The 20,109-nt window shown below is 36.7% G+C and overlaps 1 protein-coding gene across 1 annotated transcript in view; it reads right to left on the reverse strand.

The window, feature by feature from the left end:
• Positions 1-20,109, reverse strand: part of LOC113224949 (vacuolar protein sorting-associated protein 13B-like) — a 753,925-nt gene that overhangs the window by 278,309 nt on the left and 455,507 nt on the right. The window contains exon 22 of the mRNA XM_026454950.2: positions 13,500-13,643. Within this exon, the coding sequence (XP_026310735.2) occupies positions 13,500-13,643 (144 nt within the window). The remainder of the gene's footprint in view (positions 1-13,499; positions 13,644-20,109) is intronic.

Raw genomic sequence — 20,109 nt, forward strand, 5'->3', positions numbered from 1 at the left:
AGAACAAAGCCTTCAAGAAACATGGGACTATGTGAACAGACCAAATTTACGTATGACTGGTTTACTTGAAAGTGACCAGCAGAATGGAACCTCACTGGAAAACACTCCGCAGGATATTATCCAGGAGAACTTCCTCAAACTAGCAAGGCAGGCCAACATTCAAATTCAGGAAATACAGAGAACGTCACAAAGATACTCCTCGAGAAAAGCAACCCCAAGACACATAATTGTCAGATTCACCAAGGTTGAAATGAAGAAAAAAATGCTAAGGGCAGCCAGAGAGAAAGGTCAGGTTACCCACAAACGGAAGCCCATCAGACTAACGCAGATCTCTCGGCAGAAACCCTACTAGACAGAAGAGAGTGGGGACAAATATTCAACATTCTTAGAGATACGAATTTTCAACCCAGGATTTCATATCCAGTCAAACTAAGCTTTGTAAGTGAAGGAGAAATAAAATCCTTAAAGACAAGCAAATGCTGAGAGATTTTGTCACCACCAGGCCTGCCTTACAAGAACTCTTGTAGGAAGCACTAAACCTGGAAAGGAACAACCAGTACCAGTCACTGCAAAAACATGCCAAATTGTGAAGACCATTGAGGCTAGGAAGAAAGTGCATCAACTAATGAGCAAAATAACCAGCTAACACCATAATGGCAGGATCAAATTCACACATAACAATATTAACCTTAAATGTAAATGGGCTAAATGCCCCAATTAAAAGACACAGACTGGCAAAATGGATAAAGAGTCACAATCCATCAGTGTGCTGTATTCAGGAGACCCATCTCAAGTGCAGAGACACACACAGGCTCAAAATAAAGGGATGCAGAAAGATCTACCACGTAAATGGAAAATAAAAAAAAGCAGGGGTTGCAATGCTAGTCTCTGATAAAACAGACTTCAAATGAACAAAGATCAAAACAGACAAAGAAGGCCATTACATAATGGTAAACGGATCAATTCAATAAGAAGAGCTAACTATCCTAAATATATATACACCCAATACAGGAGCACCCAGATTCATAAAGCAAGTCCTGAAGACCTACAAAGAGACTTAGATTCCAACACAATAATAATGGGAGACTTTAACACCCCACTGTTAATAGTAGACAGATAAATGAGACAGAAGGTTGACAAGGATATCCATGACTTGAATTCAGCTCTGCACCAAGCAGACCTAATAGACATCTACAGAACTCTCCACCTCAAATCAACAGAATATACATTCTTCTCAGCACCACATCACACTTATTCCAAAACTGACCACATACTTGGAAGTAAAGCACTCCTCAGCAAATGTAAAGGAACAGAAATCACAACAAACTCTCTCTCAGACCACAGTACAATTAAACTAGAACTCAGGATTAAGAAACTCACTTAAAACCGCTCAAATACATGGAAACTGAACAACCTGCTCCTGAATGACTACTGAGTACATAACGAAATGACAGCAGAAATAAAGATGTTCTTTGAAACAAATGAGAACAAAGATATAACATACCAGGATCTCTGGCACACATTTAAATCACTGTGTAGAGGGAAATTTATAACAATAAATGCCCACAAGGGAAAGCAGGAAAGATCTAAACTGACACCCTAACATCACAATTAAAAGAACTAGAGAAGGAAGAGCAAACACATTCAAAAGCTAGCAGAAGGCAAGAAATAATTAACATCAGAGCAGAACTGAAGGAGACAGAGACACAAAAAACCCTTCAAAAATCAATGAATCCAGGAACTGGTTTTTTGAAAAGATCAACAAAATTATCGACTGCTAGCAAGACTAAAAAAGAAGAAAAGAAGGAAGAATCAAATAGACGCAATAAAAAATGATAAAGGGGATATCACCACCGACCCCACAGAAATACAAACTATCATCAGAGAGTACTATAAATACTTCTATGCAAATAAACTAGAAAGTCTAGGAGAAATGGATAAATTCCTGGACACGTACACTCTCCCAAGACTAAACCAGGAAGTTGAATCGCTAAATAGACCAATAAGAGTCTCTGAAATTGAGGCAATAATTAATAGCCTACCAACCAAAAAAAGTCCAGGACCAGATAGATTCACAGCTGAATTCTACCAGAGGTACAAAGGGGAGCTGGTACCATTCCTTCTGAAACTATTCCAATCAATAGAAACAGAGGGAATCTTCTGTAACTCATTTTATGAGGCCAGCATCCTCCTGATACCAAAGCCTGGCAGAGACATAACAAAAAAAAAGAGAATTTTAGACCAATATCCCTGATGAACATCGATGCAAAATTCCTCAATAAAATACTGGCAAACCCAATCCAGCAGCACATCAAAAAGCTTATCCACCATGATCAAGTTGGCTTCATCCATGGGATGCAAAGCTAGTTCAACATATGCAAACCAATAAAAGTAATCCATCATATAAACAGAACCAAAGACAAAAACCACATCATTATCTCTGTCAACAGATGCAGAAAAGGCCTTCCACAAAATTGAACAGCACTTCATGCTAAAAACTCTCAATAAATTCGGTATTGATGGAACGTATCTCAAAATAATAAGAGCTATTTATGACAAACACACAGCCAGTATCATACTTAATGGGCACAAACTGGAAGCGTTCCCTTTGAAAACTGGCACAAGACAGGGATGCCGTCTCTCACCACTCCTGTTCAACATAGCATTGGAAGTTCTGGCCAGGACAATCAGGCAGGAGAAAGAAATAAAGAGTATTCAATTAGGCAAAGAGAAAGTCAAATTGTCCCTGTTTGCAGATGACATGATTGTATATTCAGAAAACCCCATCGTCTCAGCCCAAAATCTCCTTAAGCTGATAAGCAACCTCAGCAAAGTCTCAGGACACAAAATCAATGTGCAAAAATCAAAAGCATTCCTATATACCAATAACAGACAAACAGAGAGCCAAATCATGAGTGAACTCCCATTCACAATTGCTTCAAAGAGAATAAAATACCTAAGAATACAACATACAAGGGATGTGAAGGACCTCTTCAAAGAGAACTACAAACCACTGCTCAACAAAATAAAAGAGGATACAAACAAATGGAAGAACATTCCATGCTCATGGATAGGAAGAATCAATATCGTGAAAATGGCCATACTGCCCAAGGTAATTTATAGATTCGATGCCAACCCCATTAAGCTACCAATGACTTTCTTCACAGAATTGGAAAAAACTACTTTAAAGTTCATATGGAACCAATAAAGAGTCCACATGGCCAAGACAATCCTCAGCAAAAAGAACAAAGCTGGAGGCATCACGCTACCTGACTTCAAACTATACTACAAGGCTACAGTAACCAAAACAGCATGCTACTGGTACCAAAACAGAGAGACAGACCAATGGAACAGAACAGAGGCCTCAGAAATAACACCACACATCTACAACCATCTGATCTTTGACAAACCTGACAAAAACAAGAAATGGGAAAGGATTCCCTGTTTAATAAATGGTGCTGGGAAAACTGGCTAGCCACATGTAGAAAGCTGAAACTGGATCCCTTCCTTACACCTTACACAAAAATTAAATCAAGATGTATTAAAGACTTAAATGTTAGACCTAAAAACCATAAAAACCCTGGAAGAAAACCTAGGCAATACCATTCAGGACATAGGCATGGGCAAGGATATCATGAATAAAACACCAAAAGCAATGGCAACAAAGCCAAAATAGACAAATAGGATCTAATTAAACTAAAGAGCTTCTGCACAGCAAAAGAAACTACCATCAGAGTGAACAGGCAATGTATAGAATGGGAGAAAATTTTTGGAATCTACTCATCTGACAAAGGGCTAATATCCAGAATCTACAAAGAAGTGAAACAAATTTACAAGAAACAATCAAAGAACCCCATCAAATAGTGGGGAAAGGATATGAACAGACACTTCTCAAACGAAGACATTTATGCAGCCAACAGACACATAAAAAAATGTTCATCATCACTGGTCATCAGAGAAATGCAAATCAAAACCACAATGAGATACCATCTCACACCAGTTAGAATGGAGATCATTTAAAAGTCAGGAAACAACAGGTGCTGGAGAGGATGTGGAGAAATAGGAACACTTTTACACTGTTGGTGGGACTGTAAACTAGTTCAACCATTGTGGAAGACAGTGTGGCGATTCCTCAAGGATCTAGAACTAGAAATACCATTTGTCCCAGTGATTCCATTACTGGATATATACTGAAAAGATTATAAATCATGCTACTATAAAGACACATGCACACATATGTTTATTGTGGCACTATGCACAATAGCAAAGACTTGGAACCAACCCAAATGTCCATCAATGACAGACTGGATTAAGAAAAGGTGGCACATATATACCATGGAATACTATGCAGCCATAAAAAAGGATGAGTTCATGTCCTTTGCAGCAACATGGATGAAGCTGGAAACCATCGTTCTGAGCAAACTATCACAAGGACAGAAAACCAAACGCTGCATGTTCTCACTCATAGGTGGGAATTGAACAATGAGAACACTTGGACACAGGGTGGGGAACATGACACACTGGGGCCTGTCATGGGGTGGGGGCATGAGGGAGGGATAGCGTTAGGAGAAATACCTTATGTAAATGATGAGTTAATGGGTGCAGCAAACCAACACAGTACATGTATATACATGTAACAAAGCTGCACGTTGTGCACATGTACCCTAGAACTTAAAGTAAAAAAATATATAGTTTTTTTTCTAATTCTGGGAAGAGTGTCAATGGTAGTTTAATGGGAATAGCATTGAAACTATTAACTACTTTGGGCAGTATGGCCATTTTCACAATATTGATTCTTCTCATCCACGAGCATGGACTGCTTCTTCATTTGTTGAAAAGCACTTTACTTCCAAAGCTGTGCAAAATAATTGCTCTGTGGTTTAGGGTTTACTGACCCATCTTTTCCCTCTCCCCACAAAGCCACCACTCAAATTTAACATGCATTTGATTAATCTGATTCAGAATCAGCCTTATATTAAAAGTCAGGCCACAACAGAAAAATAGGGGGACAGAAAGCAAGACTCATTAAGAAGGATTAGACAAGTTGGCAAGATGGGATGACTCAGGTATTAGACACTGCTATGTTGAATCTTCCTCTTCTATAAATGTTTGGGTGCCCTGTGTTAACAGTGAGTTAAGTGCATAAACTGCTGACTGACCCAGTCTAAGAATTTTGTAAAGGGTGGATGGCAAATAAATGAACAGCTCTGACGCCTTAACTTAGCTTTCTAGCAAGGATTCCATCAGAAAAATCACCTGGATTTAAGAAAAGAAATTATCAGGAAGAAATTCAAGAAACAGGAAGCTATACTGTTTTAAGAAAACAGATATCCTGTTTTAAGAAACAGGAAGTTAGGCTTTCCTCATCCAATGGAAAACTGCTTAATATGGCATCAAGCTTATACCCTCTCCCATTTCTGTCAAACTCAGAGGACACTTGAGGTTTTCTGGTTGTGTCCACTGAAAAGAGAAGTGGGGGAGTGCAAGAAGGCTCACGGACGGAAGCAGGAGGCTGAGCAGAGTTTCACTCTCACGTGGGCTAATGAATGATAATTAAATAACACAATTTCTGAAGTACCTGACAGTTCTAAGAGTCTCTGATTCTGTAAGAGGACCTCAGTATGATCAGTTTTTGCTTATAAAGTTAAACAGAGTAAGGGATTGGAAGCATACTGGGTGAAATTAACTACTCCAACTAGAACCTCCAGTACAGTGTTGAATAGAAGTGATGTAAGCAGACATTCTTGTCTTATTGTTGATTTCAGGGGAAAGTATCTTAGTCTTTTATCATCAACTATGATGATAATTGTGAGTTTTTCATAACTGTAATTTATCAAGTTGAATAAGCTCCCTTCTATTCCTAGTTTGTTGCATGTTTTTATTATGAAAGGGTATTGGATTTCATCAAAAATTTTTTTCATTTATTGAGATTATCATATGACTTAAAAAATTCTACTGATATAGTGCTTTACATTAATAGATTTTCAGATGTCAAACCAACCTTGCATTTCTGGGTAATCCCATGTGGCCATAGTGTATAATTCTTTCTATGTTGCTGGATTCTGTTTGCTAACATTTTGTTGAGAATTGTTGCATCCATATTCTCCAGAGATATTAGTCTGCAGTTTTCATTTCTTATGTTTTATTGAATGCCACTTCAAATCCTTTGCCAAAAAAGACTAAGCATAACAAATTTCATTAAAAACCATTTCTTCTATGTCATCCCATTCATTCACGTCTATAAACTTTGGTTCTCGACTGACCATGATTAAATACACACTTCTTAGTGTATCTTCCATTATTTCCCTGCATGGTTCCTTCACTCTAGAAAGATTAATTCTTTTTCACTGTCCTACCAAAAAATCCTAATGCTTAGAAAACTCCATGTCTTTATTCATGCTATTTCTCCACGTTGAAACTATTTTTTATTGATGGCAAATTTAATGTATACCCCCCTACTGCTTCTCTTCTCTAACAACCAACATCCTTAATCTAAATGAAGTTTAGGCTTGTAAGAAAGATTAAATCAGTTACAGAAAATGTAAAGCTATATAATCTCTGCACATGAGTAGATGTATTTATATTTTAAGGTAGTTCCAAATATTTATAATTGTCTGTCTTCCCTACTAAATATATGCGCATTAGACCTGAAAGCAGAAATGTTACCTCTTTTGTTTAATGCTGTCACCTTAGTATCCATAATAGTATTTGACACATAGGAGGCATTCAATATTTATTGAATAAATAAACAGGCTATTCTTTTCTATGTATTCCACTTCTCCATGAAGCTAGATCATTGATCACCTGGCCTAAAGCTTTCTCTTTCTTCCCTGGACTCATAAGTCTAATTTTCCATAGAGTATATTTAACGCTTCATATACTACTCTGTGTTCTTAGTTATCACTCCATTTGTCTGTGCTTTACTTCCCAACCAGATTATAAAAACCTAGAGGGCAGAGACCATAGTGTATTTCTTTTTCAAACCTCTGTCACACTATAGACAGTGTATCTGGCATATAGTAAGTTCTCAATGAACAATGCCTAATAAGACTAGCATAGACAGTTTACTACAGCCTGAGGAAAACTTAATGCATTTACTGGATTTCTAGTAAAGAAATCTATAGGGATAAACATCATCACGGCTGAAAATTTTAAAATTTTATTGTCTTCTTGATGTCTTACATCTACTTTGAGGCAACTGTGATATTTTCCTGTCTCAGCACAAGCTTGTTTATCAGGAGAAAATTACACTAATTTTAACATTGACAAGGCCTAACTAAAATTGTGATAAATGTGAGAGTTCACTGTACCTAAGAAATCCTTCCCTTGGAGAAGAGAGGCAGTAAAATACTTAATATCTTTTCCAGGCCTAGATTTTAAGAAATTTGAGGTATTCCGTCACAGCCCCTCTTGTCCATTTAAGGCTCTGCTTGAATCCATATTTTATTGGAACCTGTGTTTATTGCCTGGTTACAAGTAGTATATCCAGGTGCCTCTGATAGGAAACAAAATACTCAGCATAGCAACACCAATGGGAGGTCACCCTATGCACATTGTCCAAAATTCCCATCTCGTTTCCTAAATATAGAAATATGTAGCCTCTGATCTGGCCTTTTCCATTCATGACTACCTCAAGAAAGAAAGCAGCAAGACAGACCAGAAAATCAACATACTCCCTCACGCTAGTCTCAGTTTCCTCTCCAAAACCCCCTTTACCCACACACATTTTGGGTATTCATTTCCTCTATATCCCTCATCTTACCTGAAATTCTATTCCAGAAGACATCTGTTATTATGCTACTACACACTTAAAGTCCCTTTCCTTCTTCTTTACCTTCAAGTTCCTATTTCTAATTATTTCTGACAATCCTTAGTTTGGTCAAGAATGTCTTGAATTTTTCACTTTCTACTAAAAGACAAGAATTTCTATTCCTAAAATGAAGCACAACTACAAAACAGATTATTTCTTAGTTAAAACAGTAATAATACCACCCCAAACAACCTGTACCATCACTTCATATGGCATAAGCTCAAGGACAGTTCATAGCAAAAAAGCCCAATGCATTATTTTGTTTTATAAAAAAATTTTTTAATATCCAAGTAGATTATATTAGCCAGACAACATTTTTCTATACTATTATACTTTTTAATGTAGTAAATAATAATACTTAATATTTTAGAATGATAGAATAAAGATACTGGTCAATTTACTAACTTATATTAATAGAAGAACACATTATTTTATTGATACCTAGATTTTCTCTAACATTGTTTACACCAACCTCAAATCACAATCTTCTCTCATCTGGCTCTTTTATGCCAAGTGTGCAGCAGGTCTAGAGAACTAACAGACCCAGAACCGAGAAGGCAGAAAAAGAACTTCAGGAAAAATGGCTCTCGGGGGTAAAGCAGAGGTGATGCTATCTGATAAGTTTTACAGTGTGAAAAATTAAATTGCGAGGAATTATGGTACAGCCACTGATAGGAATGGGGTGTGGGTTAGCGACAGGGAAGATACAGAGATTTTTTAAAAAATGAGTAAATAGAAATTGTGGCAATGAGTAACTTCAATAAAAACAAAAAAGTATAATGACAGGAAATATTATCACACTACATTAATTCACTAAGCAATGAACAATATTTATATCATCTTTAAAATGAAAACAAGATTGACAAAAAAGAATATGATATAAGAATACTGGGAAGATGGAAGTGTAGAAAGGAAGTGCAAAAGAGATAGAATCCTTATTTACAACAAATAGCAAGTGAATATGGTAACAGTGAATCAAGAAATGATAGTCCATTCAGGTTATTTAGAAATATGGAGATAAATACTTGAATAAACAGCTTATAAAGAGTGGCTGACTATCAGGCAGGATGAGGTGGGGTATTAGGGATTGGTGCTACTTTGATGTATTTCATTAGCAAATTTTGGTTGTTAAAATTCATTTACTAATTTGATGAAAATAAAGCCATATTATAATAAATAAACTAATGGACTTTTTGAAACTAAGACTATCTTGTAAGAAGGTAAAGAACCTTCTGAAGCGTAAACCAATTGTGTCAACCACAGTCCTGTTAAACACTGGTTAAGAAATCAAGGCTGAGTAGTGGAGTTTTGTTTTGGGAGTGAACTTACAATTGTAAATTTGGCTTTGGCTGTTAAGGTATCCAAAAGGTGGACTCTCACCTCACGTAAAAGGCAGGGAACTAACATGTAAGAATCCCAAATAACGTGCTTGTTGTACTAGTTCTCTAGATACAGATGTCATGGAGACATGAAATATAGAATGGGATGGTGAACTATTGCAGTGAGCTAGATAAGGAAGGACATGTACTTTGTAATATGGAATGCATTTTGTTTTTGAATATTAAATTCCTGTTTCTTTTATGTAATTTCTCAGTCTGTCATAACACAGGTTGAGTATCCTTAATCCGAAAATTCAAAATCCAAAATGCTCCAAAATCTGAAATTTTTTGAGTATTAACATGACATAACCCTCAAAGAAAATGCTCAGTGAAGCATTTCGAATTCTGTATTTTCAGATAAGGGACTCAACCTGTATGTACAGAGAAACAAGGTTCCTTTAAAGGCAGAAACTAAATATTCTGGGAGCTAGAATCATGGAAATTATAGTACTTGAAGGGGACAGTGAAAATCTAACAGTACAAATACAGGTCCATTGGTCTAGTGGTCTCACCCACCCCATCTAAAACACATTTTTCAGAGCAACAATACTGGAAAATTTTTGTTTAATGTGGGACAGAATTTTCCTAATCCATCATCCAGTCATTTTGGCTGTGAACTAGTAAATTTCATTATGTGTTAGCTGTCATTTTAATTAAACTTAATATTAAATATTGGTTCTGGCAAGAATCCTCAGATTACCCTATGGTTTTCACTTCTAGTTCCAAAGATATGTTCATTTTTTCCTCTTTGTTTATTGAATAGATGTTTCCTCCACTACTACATAATCCCACTATCCTATTACACTTTTTTTTTTGAGACAGGGTCTCACTTTGTTACCTGGTTGGAGTGCAATGGTGTCATCTCGGCTCACTGCAGCCTCTACCTCCCAGGTTCAAGTGGTCCTCCTGCCTCAGCCCCCAAGTAGCAGAGACTAAAGGCACGTGCCACCATGTCTGCCTAATTTGTGTGTGTGGGGGGAGGTTTTGCTGTTGTTGTAGAGATGCAGTTTTGCCATGTTGTCCAGGCTGGTCTTGAACTCCTATGCTCAAGCAATTTGCCCGCACCTTGGCCTCCCAAGTGATATTATTCTTGATTATTCTTGAATAATGTTTAATCTTCCTTTTTTTTTTTTTTTTTGAGACAGGGTCTCTTGCTCTGTCACCCATGCTGGAGTGGAGTGGCACCACCACAGCTCACTTCACCTCTGGGGCTCAAGTGATCTTCCCACCTCAGCCTCCTGAGTAGCTGGGACTACAGGCACACACCACCACAAGCAAGTAATTTTTAATTTTTTTTTTGTAGAGATGGGGTCTCACGATGCTGCCCAGGCTGATCGTGAACTCCTGGGCTCAAGCAATCCACCCACTTCAGCCTCCCAGTGTTGGGTTTACAGGTGTGAGCCACTATGCTCCCAGCCAAAATTAATCTTTCAAATAAATATTGCAAAAGGTTGTCTGAAAACGTTAACACCTTTAAAAAACATACTATATTAGGCCAGGTGTGGTGGCTCACGCCTGTAATCCCAGCAGTTTGGGAAGCCAAGGCCGATGGATCCCTTGAGGCCAGGAGTTTAAGACCAGCCTGGGTAATATGGTGAAACCCCATCTTTACTAAACAAACAACAACAACAACAAAAAAAAACAAAGAAAAGAAAAGAAAATATGTATCACATCAAATATACATAATTTCTTCTTATAGAAATATGTTGTATCAATGTAGTATCAGATGGTAGATTTAGAACAGATTTGATATTTACTGGTCTACAATTCACAGGGTGCCGAAAACCTGATAAATGGGATTCTCATTATTAATCCATAATTCCTATGAAATAGTATTTGTTTATAATGTCAGGATTATATTATACATACTAACATATGTATCTTCCTCCATTTTCCCAATAAGTTAGCCAGGTTTAATTTTCCTATTTTTCTTTTGTTCTCAAAAAGAATTTTTAAAAAAATTCTTGGCTGCGCACAGTAGCTCACGCCTGTAATCTCAGCACTTTGGGAGGCCGAGGGGGCCAGATTACCTGAGGTCGGGAGTTCAAGACAAACCTGGCCAACATTGTGAAATCACGTCTCTACTAAAAATACAAAAATTAGTTGGGTATGGTGACACGTGCCTGTAATCCCAGCTACTTGGGACTCTGAGGCAGGAGAATCGCTTGAACCCAGGAGGTGGAGGTTGCAGTGAGCCAAGATGGCACTCCAGCCTGGGCAACAGAATGAGACTCCATATCAAAAAAAAAAAAAAAAAAAGAAAGGCCAGGCACGGTGGCTTATGCCTGTAATCCCAGCACTTCGGGAGGCCGAGGAGGGTGGATCACGAGGTCACAAGTTGGAGACCAGGCTGGTAAAACCCTGTCTCTACTAAAAATTAGCTGGGCGTGGTAGCAGGCACCTATAATCCCAGCTACTTGGGAGGCTGAGGCAGGAGAATCGTTTGAACCTGGGAGGTGGAGGTTACAGTGAGCTGAGATTGTACCACTGCACTCCAGCCCAGGCAACAATGCAGAACTCTGTCTCAAAAAAAAAAAAAAAAAAAAATTGTGGTAGTGTGGTTGTGAAACCACACTAAAGGCAGTCAACCAGCCCTTTCATAATATACCCTTGACTTATTACAGAGTATTCTATGTAACTAAAATATCTTTATATTCACAAACTATCAAATATGAGTTCTGCTAATAATTTAAAAATGGAATCATATTCTTCCAGTGCACTGTAGGTCTTTTCTAAAATACTGAAGTTTTTACAGATATGTCCCACCAGGGTTGGGAAAAGGTCCAAACAGTCCTTTCTTATTATATAGCCTGTATTTTTAATTGTGATATATATACGTAACATAAAATTTACCATTTTAACCATTTAAAAACATTCATGTCATCTGTACTTGCAACATGATATCTAAGGAGAAACACATAGCCATAGATACCTTTTTAAAGCAGAAGAAAACAATGCCTATCCAGTTTATGGAACTGTCAGTAATGATTCAACATTCAGGGAGGGATAGTCAGTAACTCCCAGTATCCCTTTATTTACTGAAATTGATCCCCCTAAGAGGCACTAAAAGTATGTAAATAGTTAATAACCAATTTGCTAAGTTATATGAATTTCTAAAACAATCAGTGATCTGAGAGTTAGATTTCTTTGATAGGAGACATTCACAAAATTGGCACAAATAATATAGGAATGTAATTTACTTTTATCCAACTCAACGTGCTTCAGAGGCCTCATCGAAAATGTATGGGGAAGTATTTTTTAATTTGCTTATTTTGATGTCATATAATTACATTTTTATAGATTCCCTAATGTATATTTAAAAAGTTAATATTGTGGAGAATATGTAGTTCTAAAGTCCTTTTACAATAGGTATTGAATAAATAGATATCATGGCTAGTAAAGGATGATTACATTAGAAAATCTCCATTTACAAAAGATAAAAGATTTATCATTTTAAAATAATTTTTTTTAAATAAAGAAGACTGAAAGAATCATGTTGCAGTTATAATACCCAATCTGTGGCAGAACGGAAACAGCGTTGACTTGAAAGACCTAAATTCCTCTTCATTTCCTATCTTCTTACTAAACAGAACTTAAAGCCTTCTTTACAACTCATGACAAAAATAAAAGCAACATCTTTTTCATATATAAACAGTATGTTCACCTGAGTTTTTATAAAATATTTATTCTAAGTTCAGAATGTTAGAGAAATGTGGAAACAAAATGCGAAGAAAATATATCTTGAGAAGAATCTAACAAATAGCTTTCTTTGTTTCTTGCTGACATACTTTGTGGTTACAATATAGGCTTCCAATGAACACCGGATCAAAATTAAAATTCTAGGCAGGCATTCAACTTTTATGATTGTGTCCATTCATTTCCCACTGAGCATGGGAAACGAATGCTTTACAAGTTATTTATTGAAGATATTCCCATCGAACTCTTAGAAAGTTCACTTCCAAAAGAGGCCTTATTACTGTAATGTATCTGAGTAAATGAAAGCTATACTAGGATTCTCGCATCATACTTTATAATTTCAGCAGGGCAATAAAATTATGTATATAACAGAGGTTCCCCTGAGGTCAGTCCATAGCAATTTTGCAAAGGTACATGATAAATAAGAGGAATAGAGACCAAACAAATTTCTAAAACAAAGAATAACAATCCAAAATGATTTATGACTATATTTTGAATAAATTTAAATACAGAATAATTAAGCAGAAAGCAGTCAGCTTAATTATAGTTTTCCTGCAGTGAATGTAAAGTTGGAACAAGTGCAGTAAGCCTGATCAAAATCAGGTAACAGTTACCTCCGCAGCCTTGTTTGATGGTTCCAGTCCAGTCATATTTGCTACTATTAACTGATGTAAGAGTTGAACTTGAGCCACACTTAGGAAGAAGTCCAGGTTTGTGGTTATATTCACTTCTAAGGAATGGCCACACACTAAAATCTCCTGAAGCAAAAAAGGTAGAATACAGATAAAGAAACATGATAGCTTTCAGATGATAATTTATCATTCTTACTTATTTGACCTTCACTACTTTGGTGACGTTTCCTAGGACTCAAGTTCATACATTAAGGTGAAGAGCAAAAATGGTGAGCACAGTCACTTGGACAGAACTTAAGAGATAAATTTCATATTTATGAGGGCCTGCTGTGTGTTGGGCCTTGTGCTAGATATACACAACTAACAATAAGAAGTCTTCACCTTTTCATACCTATTTGACTTTTCCATACCTCGAACTATTATTATTGTTTTCAATATGTAGCAACAATGTAATTGTGTAGCATAATCTTGTTCATGAATTCAAGCCAACAAATATTTACTGAGAATCCCCTAAGTACTAGGTACCACAGCAGAGTCCTAGGACTATCACAAAGAATAATGTTGGCCTTGAATGGCAACCTGCTCTTGAGGACGTTATACTCTAGTTGGGCAGACAGATGTAAACAATTGTAGGCAGGCAATTATAATTGCTAAGAGCCACAGTATGAATATTCTCCAAAGGACATACTCTAAATGATTTATAAGAAAACAGAGTGTTGAAGATAGCTAGACTAATTTATTTCACTTCTTTAAACTGCTAAAATCTTGGCAGCACTGGGTAGATGTCCATAACTTAATTGGTGCTGTTCTGCAAAACCGAGGCACTTGAACATTTATCACTGGAAAACTGTTCAGACAAGGAAAACAGAACAAAACAAAAAACCAATCCAGTACCTTCACTTAATAGGGAGGCTATGACTAGTCCAAATGCAAATGCGTCAGCTTAGAGCAGCTTTTAATAAAGCCATAAAGAACAGCATGTCTGAAACAATTATTCTTTTTTTTGTTAAATAACATTTTCCTTCACAAGTTCTCTGTATTAATTCACTCTAGTTAGAATTGTTGTTCTATTCCTCAAGTATTGACAAAAAGGGAAAAAAGTATACCAATTCAGGATTTTAAGAAAATAGTCACCATAACATTACCCAAGAGCATAAAAATTTGTACTAAAAATATCTTGGCTCTATTGTTGGCATACATCCTGTGAAAACTTGCAAAAAATTGATCTTACACTAGTAGGTTAAATAGTATCAATGTAATTGGTAGAATCAGCAGCTAATAACATAAAAACAAGGATAATTTTGATTTTTATAGAACTTATAGCTTTTCAGATTCTTCTTATAATTATTTTTTCTATTGATCGGTTTGAACCTTATAACAATCTAGAGGGCAACAAGAGGTGCTATATATGAGGCAACTAAGTAAGGTATGCATAAGAAAACTGATGGAACAAAGAATTTAAATGAATGACTTAGGAGGATAACCTTTAGTACAAAGCTGAGTTTGGCCTAGAACTAGGTTTCCTGACCTTTAGCTTCCTGCCTCTTTCACCTGGGAATGAGGAAGTTTCTAGTAATGCCTTCAAATCATGCCTTTAAATGCCTTTGAAGATGACTTAATTAAGATAGGATGATATTTCATCAACACTTGGATATATTCTTATCTTTGTTTCTGAATTCAATGACAAGCATTTGGGAATCCAAGTAAAGAATATTTTCGGAGGAAAAATATCTTAATAATTTAAAATGATTATGATATCCCATTTTTGTGAGTCAAATACACATAGGAAATAGAAGCATTTCTTAAATGTGATTTCAATATGTGAGTCTTAATTCATATTTTCATAGCAGCATTGGTATGAAAAAGGGCATGTCATAAGGAGTTTCATGTATTCTAAACCAATGGTGTTACTAAGCAGCTATGAGATATTAGTAGATTTACTTAATCTTTATACCCCTTTCGTGGATATACAAAAAATTAGTATTATATATCTAAATTTTCCAAACATTTTATAATAACTGACTTACAATTCTGTCATTGAGCAAAAAGTTTATATTGTGTTTAGCATAAAAAGTTATATGAAGAATTGCTTTAGTTATAATGAATAAGATTATTATTATATTTTTTTTCAAAATTTTTTTATCATACTTTAAGTTATAGGGTCCACGTGCACAACATGCAGGTTTGTTACATATGTATACATGTGCCATGCCAGTGTGCTGCACCCATTAACTTGTCATTTACATTAGGTATATCTCCTAATGCTATCCCTCCCTACTCCCCCAACCCCATGACAGACCCTGGTGTGTGATGTTCCCCTTCCTGTGTCCAAGTGTTCTCATTGTTTAATTCCCACCTATGAGTGAGAACATGTGGTGTTTGGTTTTCTGTCCTTGCAATTGTTTGCTGAGAATGATGATTTTCAGCTTCTTCCATGTCCCTATAAAGGACATGAACTCATCCTTTTTTATGGCTGCATAGTATTCCATGGTGTATATGTGCCACATTTTCTTAATCCAGTCTGTCATTGATGGACATTTGGGTTGGTTCCAAGTCTTTGCTATTGTGAACAGTGCTGCAATAAACATATGTGTGCATGTGTCTTTATAGCAGCATGATTTATAATCCTTTGGGTATACCCAGCAATGGGATGGCTGGGTCAAATGGTATTTCTAGTTCTAGATCCTTGAGGAATCGCCACACTGTTTTCCACAATGGTTGAACTTGTTTACAGTCCCACCAACAGTGTAAAAGTGTTCCTATTTCTCCACATCCTCTCCAGCACCTGTTTCCTGACTTTCTAATAATCGCCATTCTAACTGGCGTGAGATGGTATCTCATTGTGGTTTTGATTTGCATTTCTCTGATGACCAGTGATGATGAACATTTTTTTAATGTGTCTGTTGGCTGCATAAATGTCTTCTTTAGAGAAATGCCTGTTCATATACTTCACCGACTTTTTGATGGGGTTGTTTGTTCTTTCTTTCTACAAAGAGCTAAATTTGTTTGAGCTCTTTGTAGGTTCTGGATATTAGCCCTTTGTCAGATGAGCAGATTGCAACAATTTTCTCCCATTCTGTAGGTTGCCTTTTCACTCTGATGGTAGTTTCTTTTGCTGTGCAGAAACTCTTTAGTTTAATTAGATCCCATTTGTCAATGTTGGCTTGCTTTGCCACTGCTTTTGGTGTTTTAGACATGAAGTCCTTGCCCATGCCTATGTCCTGAATGGTACTGCCTAGGTTTTCTTTTAGGGTTTTTATGGTTTTAGGTCTAACATTTAAGTCTCTAATCCATCTTGATTTAATTTTTTGTATAAGGATTAAGGAAGGGATCCAGTTTCAGCTTTCTACATGTGGCTAGCCAGTTTTCCCAGCACCATTTATTACATAGGGAATCCTTTCCCCATTTCTTGTTTTTGTCAGGTTTGTCAAAGATCAGATGGTTGTAGATGTGTGGTGTTATTTCTGAGGCCTCTGTTCTGTTCCATTGGTCTGTCTCTCTGTTTTGGTATCAGTAGCATGCTGTTTTGGTTACTGTAGCTTTGTAGTATAGTTTGTAATCAGGTAGTGTGATGCCTCCAGCTTTGTTCTTTTTTCTTAGAATTCCCTTGGCAATGCGGGCTTTTTTGGTTCCATATGAACTTTAGTTTTTTTCCAATTCTGTGGAGTAAGTCATTGGTAGCTTAATGGGGATGGCATTGAATCTATAAATTACTTTGGGCAGTATGGACATTTTCATGATGTTGATTCTTCCTATCCATGAGCATGGAAAGTCCTTTCATTTGTTTGTGTCCTCTTTTGTTTCATTGAGCAGTGGTTTGTACTTCTCTTTGAAGAGGTCCTTCACATCCCTTATAAGTTGGATTCCTAGGTATTTTATTCTCTTTGAAGCAACTGTGAATGTGAGTTTACTCATGATTTGGCTCTCTGTTTGTCTGTTATTGGTGTATAAGAATGTTTGTGATTTTTACACATTGATTTTGTATCCTGAGACTTTGCTGAAGTTGCTTATCAGCTTAAGGAGGTTTTGGGCTGAGATGATGGGGTTTTCTAAATATACAATCCTGTCATCTGCAAACTGGGACAATTTGACTTTCTCTTTTCCTAATTGAATACCCTTTATTTCTTTCTCCTGGCTGACTGCTCTGGCCAGAACTTCCAACACTATGTTGAATAGGAATGGTGAGAGAGGGAATCCCTGTCTTGTGCCAGTTTTCAAAGGGAACGCTTCCAGTTTTTGAACATTCAGTATGATATTGGCTGTGGGTTTGTCATAAACAGCTCTTATTATTTTGAGATACGTTCCATCAATACTGAATTTATTGAGTTTTTAGCATGAAGCACTGTTGAATTTTGTCGAAGGTTTTTTCTGCATCTATTGAGACAATCATGTGGTTTTTGTCTTTGGTTTTGTTTATATGCTGGATTATGTTTATTAATTTGCATATGTTGGACCAGCCTTGCATCCCAGAGATGAAGCCCACTTGATCATGGTGGATAAGCTTTCTGATGTCCTGCTGGATTTGGTTTGCCAGTATTTGAGGAAATTCGCATCCAGGTTCTTCAGGGATATTGATCTAAAATTCTCTTTTTTTGTTATGTCTCTGCCAGGCTTTGGTATCAGGATGATATTGGCCTCATAACATAAGTTAGGGAGGATTCCCTCTTTTCGTATTGATTGGAATAGTTTCAGAAGGAATGGTACCAGCTCCTCCTCGTACTTCTGGTGGAATTCAGCTGTGAATCCATCTGGTCCTGGACTTCTTTTGGTTGGTAGGCTATTAATTATTGCCTCAATTTCAGAGCCTAGTGGTCTATTCAGGGATTCAACTTCGTCCTGGTTTAGTCTTGGGAGAGTGTATGTGTCCAGAAATTTATCCATTTCTTCTAGACTTTCTAGTTTATTTGCACAGAGGTGCTTGTAGTATTCTCTGACAGTAGGTTATATTTCTGTGGGGTCGGTGGTGATATCCCCGTTATCAGTTTTTATTGCATCTATTTGATTCTTCTCTCTTTTCTTCTTTATTAATCTTGCTAGCGGTCTATCAATTTTGTTGATTTTTCAAAAACCAGCTCCTGGATTCATTGATTTTTTGAAGGCTTTTTTTGTGTCTCTCCTTCAGTTCTGCTCTGATCTTAGTTTCTTGTCTTCTGCTAGCTTTCGGATTTGTTTGCTCTTGCTTCTCTAGTTCTTTCAATTGTGATTTTAGGGTGTCAATTTTAGATCTTTCCTGCTTTCTCTTGTGGGCATTTATTGTTATGAATTTCCCTCTACACACTGCTTCGAATGTGTCCCAGAGATTCTGGTATGTTGTATCTTTGTTCTCATTGGTTTCAAAGAACATCTTTATTTCTGCCTTCATTTCTTTATATACCCAGTAGTCATTCAGGAGCAGGTTGTTCAGTTTCCATGTAGTTGAGCGGTTTTGATTGAGTTTCCTAGTCCTGAGTTCTAGTTTGATTGCACTGTGGTCTGAGAGACAGTTTGTTATAATTTCTATTCTTTTACATTTGCTGAGGAGTGCTTTACTTCCAAGTATGTGGTCAATTTTGGAATAAGTGTGATGTGTGCTGAGAAGAATGTATATTCTGTTGATTTGGGGTGGAGAGGTCTGCAGATGTCTATTAGGTCCACTTGGTGCAGAGTTGAGTTCAATTCCTGGATATCCTTGTTAACTTTCTGTCTCGTTGATCTGTCTAATGTTGACAGTGGGGTGTTAAAGTGTCCCATTTTTATTGTGTGGATGTCTAAATCTCTTTGTAAATCTCTGAAGACTTGCCTTATGAATCTGGGTGCTCCTGTATTGGGTGCATATATATTTTGGATAGTTAGGTCTTCTTATTGAATTGATCCCTTTACCATTATGTAATGGCCTTCTTTGTCTCTTTTGATCTTTGATGGTTTAAAGTCTGTTTTACCAGAGACTAGGATTGCAACCCCTGCCTTTATTTGTTTTCTATTTGCTTGGTAGGTCTTCCTCCATCCCTTTGTTTTGAGCCTTTGTGTGTCTCTGCATGTGAAATGGGTCTCCTGAATAAAGCACACTGATGGGTCTTGCTCCTTATCCAATTTGCCAGTCTGTGTCTTTTAATTGGAGCATTTAGTTCATGTACATTTAAGGTTAATATTGTTATATGTGAATCTGATCCTGTCTTTATGATGTTAGCTGGTTATTTTGCATGTTAGTTGATGCAGTTTCTTCCTAGCATCGATGGACCTTACATTTTGTCATGGTTTTTTAGAATTTTCAGCTTTTCTGCTCTGGTTTTTCCCATCTTTGTGGTTTTTTTCTACCTTTCGTCTTTGATGCTGGTGACCTACAGATGGGGTTTTGGTATGGATGTCCTTTTTGTTGATATTGATGCTATTCCTTTCTGTTTGTTAGAAAAAAACTGTTTTAAAATTCAAATGGAACCAAAAAGGAGCCTGAATAGCCATGATAATTGTAAGGAAAAAGAAGAAAGCTGGAGGCATCACAGTACCAGACTTCAAACTATACTATAAGGCTACAGTATCCAAAACATGGTACTGGTACAAAAACAAACACATGGACCCATGAAACAGAATAGAGAACTGAGAAATGAGACTGCAC

The sequence above is a fragment of the Piliocolobus tephrosceles genome, chromosome 7, assembly GCF_002776525.5.
Source record: "Piliocolobus tephrosceles isolate RC106 chromosome 7, ASM277652v3, whole genome shotgun sequence".
NCBI lineage: Eukaryota > Metazoa > Chordata > Mammalia > Primates > Cercopithecidae > Piliocolobus > Piliocolobus tephrosceles.